At 40.8% G+C, this 7,500-nt stretch overlaps 1 protein-coding gene across 5 annotated transcripts in view; it reads left to right on the top strand.

Moving 5' to 3' along the window:
• The window catches only part of lrrfip1b (leucine rich repeat (in FLII) interacting protein 1b), a 31,327-nt gene that overhangs the window by 23,079 nt on the left and 748 nt on the right, over nt 1-7,500 (top strand). For 4 of the 5 annotated variants that reach the window (XM_028571897.1, XM_028571900.1, XM_028571901.1 and 1 more), the window contains 4 exons: nt 3,294-3,343; nt 3,926-4,043; nt 5,859-5,938; nt 7,139-7,243. In XM_028571897.1, coding sequence (XP_028427698.1) covers nt 3,294-3,343; nt 3,926-4,043; nt 5,859-5,938; nt 7,139-7,243 — 353 coding nt within the window. The remainder of the gene's footprint in view (nt 1-3,293; nt 3,344-3,925; nt 4,044-5,858; nt 5,939-7,138; nt 7,244-7,500) is intronic. The other variant, XM_028571898.1, reaches the window with a different exon arrangement.

Here is a 7,500-nt window from a genome sequence, read left to right as displayed (position 1 = left end):
TTCTCTGAACTCCCGGAATGTTTCTCTGAACTTCCAGAATGTTCCTCTGAACTTCCGGAATGTTCCTTTGAACTTCCAGAATGTTCCTCTGAACTTCCGGAATGTTCCTCTGAACTTCCGGAATGTTCCTCTAAACTTCCGGAATGTTCCTCTGAACTTCTGGAATGTTCCTCTGAACTTCCAGAATGTTCCTCTGAACTTCTGGAATTTTCCTTTGAACTTCCAGAACGTTCCTCTGAACTTCCGGAATGTTCCTCTGATCGTCGAGAACGTTCCTCTGATCGTACCGAATGTAACGACCAGACGGAAACATCCAAGTCGTCCATTAAATTCGTCCCAGTTGAGAAGTGGAAGGACTGGAGAGGTCTGAAGAAGAAGATTGGAAGCATGCTGAAAGGGCTTGTTGATAAACAGAGTTGTGCAGCTAAAATCTCAAGAACATTCCCGGACGTCCCGGAATCTCTCTATCGATGGATTTCAGATTTCGTAGACTTGGAGGCGGAGGTTGAAGTGCCTTTGGAGGACTTAACAGCAGGAAGTAAAAGAGGAGATGATCCTGAAAGTGCGGAGCAGAGTGCTGCTGGACATTCAACGATTGTCTCAGAAATGTTGGAAGTAGCATCTCTAGAACCTCGAGCAAGTGCTGACCAAGACGCAGGAACAGGAAGTACCTCAGGAGGCGTGCCTAGAATATATAATTTCACGGTGAAAGTCACTGAAGCTTGTCCAGAAGAAACGCCCGGGGCGAACTCAGTTGACGTAGAAGACGAAAAGCAAAGTCAGAGCGATCCAAAGGTCATGAGCTGGTGTGAAGAATTAGTCTTTGTCGAATTCTACTTCGCTGAACCTGCGAGACCCAAACGTGTTCCTGTCGAAGAAGTCGTCGAGACGCAACTCGGTAGGCGTGGAACCCAATCGACGAAGTCTCAGAGTTCAACTGTCCGAAGGCTTTTAGAAGTGACTGCAGGTGAAATCAAGGCGATGGCCGTTCCAGAGCTGCTGTTGAGGAGCCGACAGGAAGGGATAGCTGTCGAGGATCGGCGTGTTGTCGAGGCCAGAGGATCCTCCGCTGAGGATCGGGAGGAGCTGTCGATCGGAGACGTGGACAGCTGCGAGGAAGTTGGCGAGGTCGAGATGGGAGATGCTTCAGTGGCGAGCAGCGGGAATCGCCGGAGCAAACGTAGAGGATTCGGTTTGCGCAGCAGGAAATACGAACGCAAAACTGACTGCAAGATTTCATAGATTGACAAAAAAAAACTGGAATCTGAAAAAGAGCTGCAAAGATTATAGATCGATCGGTTAGTGGTTTGTTAGTTAGTTTGAGTCAGTTTCTAAGAATCAAAGTCTCTGATTCCAGCTCGTTTAAATGTGAACATGTTCTAGTTTGTTCTCTCCTCTGTTACAGGAAACTGGATACTTTTAAGTTGTCGACAAAACAACATTTGGCAATGACAATAATATATATAGATCGATCGGTTAGTGGTCAACTACTAAATAGAGTTTGAGTCAGTTTCTAAGAATCAAAGTCTCTGATTCCAGCTGGTTTAAATGTGATCATGTTCTAGTTTGTTCTCTCCTCTGTTACAGGAAACTGAATACTTTTTAAGTTGTCGACAAAACAACATTTGGCAATGACAATAATAGTTGTAGCGCTAATCTGATGTTTGCAACCTGATTGGCTTTACAAGAAAAGTTAGATTTGGACATATAAGCTTTTTCTATTTTCATGTTATGTTTTTCTGTCTGTGTGATGTCTTCAGTGTCGGCTACAGGCGATGAATACGTTTTTATTTTCTAATTTCTTCACTCCTCTGTGACAGAGAACTAAATACTTTTTAGTTTTTATGCCACAAACTGTATAAAATCCAGTCCACCCTGCTGTCTACGTCCTGATGAATGTTTAGTATTATATACAGTTTTATATTTTTGTGTGTGTGTGTGTGTGTGTGTGTGTGTGTGTGGTAGGGTATTTTGCAATAACTTTGAATGCACTACGAGGCTTACTAGTATCAAGTTTTCCGACAAAGGCAGCTGCAGACTAACCTGACTCCACCAGATGGATCGCTTCGCATTAGCTCGGCATATCCATCTGGGAACTTTCCGTTGGAGAACTTTTGGGAAGGGGCGAAAATCCTGGTTAGCTGATTGGATAAACCATCTGTCTATCACCACCTATAGTGAGAGACATTACAACCAATCAGATCAAACTCTTGCAGAAACCAGTCGAGAGAAGAGCAAAAACATCTTTTCCTCCGAGAAAAGCCTCCAGTGCTGTTTATTTTGCTCTTCTTCCAACGAAGGAATACTTTCTAATTCGGATAAAACTTGCTGCGATAGCTACGCTCATCTCCTCCGTGGAAGCCGCCACGTTGGTTAGACCGAACTGTCGCTTCTCGTTGCGTCGCACCTAAACTCGCCTCAAAACCAACGCTGATTGGTCGGTCTTTTAGCAAACGGCTCCAAATGTTCTCTCTCTCAAGATGCCAGACTGATCTGAGAGGAGAAAACGTCCCCAGGAATCCTCTAAAGTGAAATACAGACGCACCGTTTAACGTTAGCTGTCAGCATTTCAACCGTGTTTACTCCAGCTGATAGCTAACGCTAGGCTAACGTTAGCTGCTGCCAAGTGAAGTGTTAACTAGCGTCACATGCAGCGATTCTCCTGTTGCCTCTAACGTCAGACAGTTCAGTGGCACCGAAATCCTCGTTGCTATTCGGTCCGGTAGATAATGGTCTTCACTGAGCCAACAAATCCAATTCTGGTTCCTGTAGGTTGTCTTGCAGTCATGTTGATTTAATTTCCTGTATAGTTATATTATTTTATTTACATTTTGTATCATCGGTGTCCAATTCTTTGAGATTTTCTTTCCAGTGGTATCACAACATTGTTCAGGGGGTAAGAAACTGTATTTATTACCTCATTCATGATTGTATTTTGTATTTTCTTTGATTAATCATTTCTTTTTGTGATTCCCTGTTTATCTATGTGATTAATGAGGAAACAATTGCGTGTTTACAACTCAATTCATAGTTATTCGGGGGGAAATAATTGGGAGAAAATGTTTGTTACCGTCAATAATTCCTTGTATATTATATTAACTCTGAATGTAATATGTGTGTGTAATCAACCATCTAAAACTGTCCAACATGAAGCTTTAATCTATTGTCTTTATTGTTGTACTAAAGAGAGAAAATCATGCACTTATTCTGAACCCTGAATACTTTCCCGTTTGTTTCTGATCTTCATCTTGTGCTCCAGATAATTTAAAGTTCTCTCTCCTGTTGTGTTTCAGAGCTCCGGCTGAAGAAACTATTTGAGGAAAGAGACAGTTTACAGGACCAGGTGATGTTTGCTTTTGTTCTACACACTCAGGATTACATTTAAATTTGGGCTGTCAATCAATCAATTAAATAGTTAAGTCGCGATAAATCTCACAATTCTTTATCTGTTCTAAATGTACTTTAAAAGTAGGGCTGGGTAACGAATTCAGTACTTTTTAGGCACTGATCGAATTGCCTCTAAAGTATCAGGTATAGAAAAAATGCTTCGTCGTTCAATACCCAATTTCAGTACCTGAAGAGTAAATCTCATCAGCGTCAGGGAACCAATCGGCACGCAGCATGCTTCTACCAAGATCTAATCATGTCTGTGATTGGCTGTCCAACGTTACACATCGTAGAGACACGCAGGAAAAACTAGTAGTAGTAGGTACTGGAATACTTGTTTTTTTAGCTATTACCAGCCTTGTTAAAAATGAATGTGTGTGTGTGTGTGTGTGTGTGTGTGTTTTTTCACTTGTTAGCTAACCAGCCGTATCACCACTCAGAGACCTTCTTCCGGTCTTCCATTGTTGCGTGACATCGGCCTATCATAGCTCTCAGAAATGTCCAGCCAATCACAGTTGGTTGTGTGTTTTGTGTGCAGGTGAGGCTGTTGAAGTCTCAGCTGGATCAGAGACCGAAGAACGGGACGGACGAGGTCCAGGATCCAGAGGGGGGCGGCCAGGAGAACGGGATGGACTCTCATCTTCTAGATCTACAGAGTGAGAACCATAGAAATATATAAAATGGATAGAAACAAAGGCCATTTCCATTGAAATCAGCGTAGCAGCAGACATTTCTCTCGCTGAAGTATTGTGTTTCAGGTCTAGCTACCTCGAATGCTCAGTGAAATACTCCCACAATGCATTAGGGCTGCCCCCTCTTAGTCGATTAGTCGACTAATCGGTCGTTTTGGTCTTAGTCGACTAAGATTTCTTTAGTCCATTAGTCATTTTTTATGCTTAATTACTCATTTCCAAGAAACTTCTGAGCACATTTATGGTAAACACAAGATTTAAAGTGGTGCTTTTGCAGGATTAATTGTGGAGAAACTCAGTTTTACAGATGGTTAATTAACTACATTTATATTGTGCTTTTCTAGTCTTAACCACCTCTCAAAGAGCACAGCTCTGTCGATTAAATCAACTAATCGATTAGTCGACTAAATGCTATAAGTGTTAGTCGACTAAGAACTTCATTAGTCGAGGACAGCCCTACAATGCATACAATGTTTGTTTTTATTCCATGGGATTGCAGTTCTTTCTCTCGCTAGTACATGTACGGAATATTATTACTCAGTGTCGCTTTTATTCAATTTGAGTACATTTATTTACTTTGCAAGTCATTTAGTTACTCTACATTTTGTTGTACTTTTATGTGATGATATAGAAATTAGGGCTGGGAAAAAAATCGATTTGATTTAAAAATCGAGTCGGTAGGTCAAATCGATTCATATTTTCCAAAAATCAGTTGATGTTTAACAATCTTCGTTGCACAGTGACTTTTCACTTAGAGAAAGGGTTTGCCTTTGCAATTTTGTTTATGTTGATGCACTTAGGGGAAAAAAATCGCCCAGCGCTAATAGAAATTAAATTAAATTTCATCCATTATGGTGCAAAAAATGTCTTTAAAAAGTTGTATATTTGAGACGCTGAAACCTGCAGAAACACTGTTTTTTTGACATCTTCTTTGCCTCAAACTTCTATTTCTTACTTTTAAGCTTTTTTTGTTTTTTTTCACCCTCTCGTCTTCTTCATCTTCGTCCCAACCTTTTTCGTATTCTTTTAATTAGTGTTAATTTCGTCAGATGAGACTAAATATGTTCGTCAACAACCTTTTTTTCCACGACTAAGACGAGACGATGACGAGACTGCGCCGATGTCCAAAAAAAATGCTGACTAAGACTAAATTAACGTGCGTTGTTGTTGACGAAAAAAGACGAGACTGAAATGTTTTGCATAAAATAAAAACTAAGATTAAAATCTCTTAATTTTCGTCTACAATCGTCTCTACTTTTTCATCATGAGATGGAATATTCAGCCTTTACCGAATTTATTTTAGTGTAAAATATCCCTTTCCCATGGTTATTTTTGTCGTTTACTGGTGAAATAAGGAAGAGGCTCAATATTTATATAACGTTTATATAATTTATTTATTTTTATAACTATTTAACTGAAATGGTTATCAGAAATAATTTATTTAAAAAAAAAAAAAGACTCTTTTGACTAAAACTTGACTAAGATACCTTGAGTTCTCTTTTGACTAAAACTAAACTAAAATGACGAGACTTTTAGTCAATTAAAACTTGACTAACACATTTTTTTGGCACAAAACTAAGACTAAATTAACACTTTTAATGTCTTTGTCTAGTTTTTCATCCTTTTTTGTTGTTGTCTTAATCTTCTTTTCATCGTGCAATCATCAAATGAGAAGATTAAAACGTCTGACTTGCAGATGGCGTCTTCGTCAGTCAACGTTAGAGTTGACGGAGAAGCTAATGTCGGGACTTTGATAGCTGTGTTGTTTCCTTCCTCCAGGAGACGCCAACAGACAAATCAGTGACCTCAAGTTCAAACTGGTGAAATCTGAACAGGAAGTCACGACTCTGGAGCAAAACGTAAGTGTCCACATGTTCCTACTTTGCGGTATCGGTATCGTCTGCATTTAAAAGCTTTTTTCATTCAGTTTAATGACAGACGTTATTTCCAGTGTGATGTTTCCCCAAAATGTGTCTTTGTTACTCGGTACCTTGCTAGAAATGTTTTCGTACGTTGGAGAGAACAAAAAATGTAGACAATAACATTGAACATGTGCGCACACACACACACACTGAGATACGCACACACACACACACACACACACACACACACACACACACTGAGATACGCACACACACACAGACACACACACACACACACACACACACACACACACACACACACACACTGAGATACGCACACACAGAGACACGCGCAGACACACACACACTCACAGAGACACAGACACACACAGACACACACGCACACAGAGACGCACACACAGACACACACAGAGACACACACACGCACACACAGACACACACACACACACACACACACACACACACACACACACACACACACACACACACACACACACACAGACAGACACACGCACACACAGACACAGACTCACACAGACAGACAGACACACACACACAGACAGACACAGACCCAAACACACACACACACACACACACACGCTCACAGACACACACACACACACACAGACACAGACAGACAGACACACACCCACACACGCACACACACAGACACACAAAGACAGACACGCACAGACACACGCACACAAACAAACAGACACACACACGCTCACAGAGACACAGACACACACAGAGACACATGCTCACAGACACAGACACACACACACACGCTCACACACACACATACATATGCACAGACACACACGCACACAGAGACGCACACACAGACACACACACACACACACAGACAGACACACACGCTCACACACAGAGACATGCACACACACACACACAGAGACACACACAGACAGACACACGCACACACAGACACACACAGACTGACACAGACAGACACACACAGACACACACATGGTCACAGACACACACCCACACACACACCCGCACACAAACAAACAGACACACACACAGACACACAAAGACAGACACACACACACACTGTCATTAAACTGAAAGGTGACTAAGACTTTGATAAAGTGTAATAAAGGCCTTTTTGATGTAGTTGAATGATGATTAAATTCTGGTTATTAATGTGAGCAGGTGATCCGTCTGGAAGGTCAGGTGACTCGATACAAGTCGGCGTCTGAAAACAGCGAGAAGATGGAAGACGAGCTGAAGGTGGAGAAGAGAAAACTCCAGAGAGAGGTGAGACCTCCTTAACTTACTGTTTTTATCATTAATTGGTTTATAGTTTTGGATTTATATACTTTATTTTTTATTTTTATTTAACTTCTTTCACATTTTTATTGTTTGCCTTCTTTTTAAATTTTTTCATTCGATTTTTGACCACTTTTTTGTCAGTTTTATTACTATTTTGTCATTTTTGTCACTTTTTGTCGTTTTTGTCACTTGTTATCCCTTTTTTTTGTCTATTTTGTCACTTTTCATCACTATTTTATCAT

Source organism: Perca flavescens, chromosome 24, assembly GCF_004354835.1.
Source record: "Perca flavescens isolate YP-PL-M2 chromosome 24, PFLA_1.0, whole genome shotgun sequence".
Classification (NCBI taxonomy): Eukaryota; Metazoa; Chordata; class Actinopteri; order Perciformes; family Percidae; genus Perca; species Perca flavescens.
The sequence above is the reverse complement of the archived record's forward strand: the minus strand, read 5'-3'. Positions and strand labels throughout refer to the sequence as shown.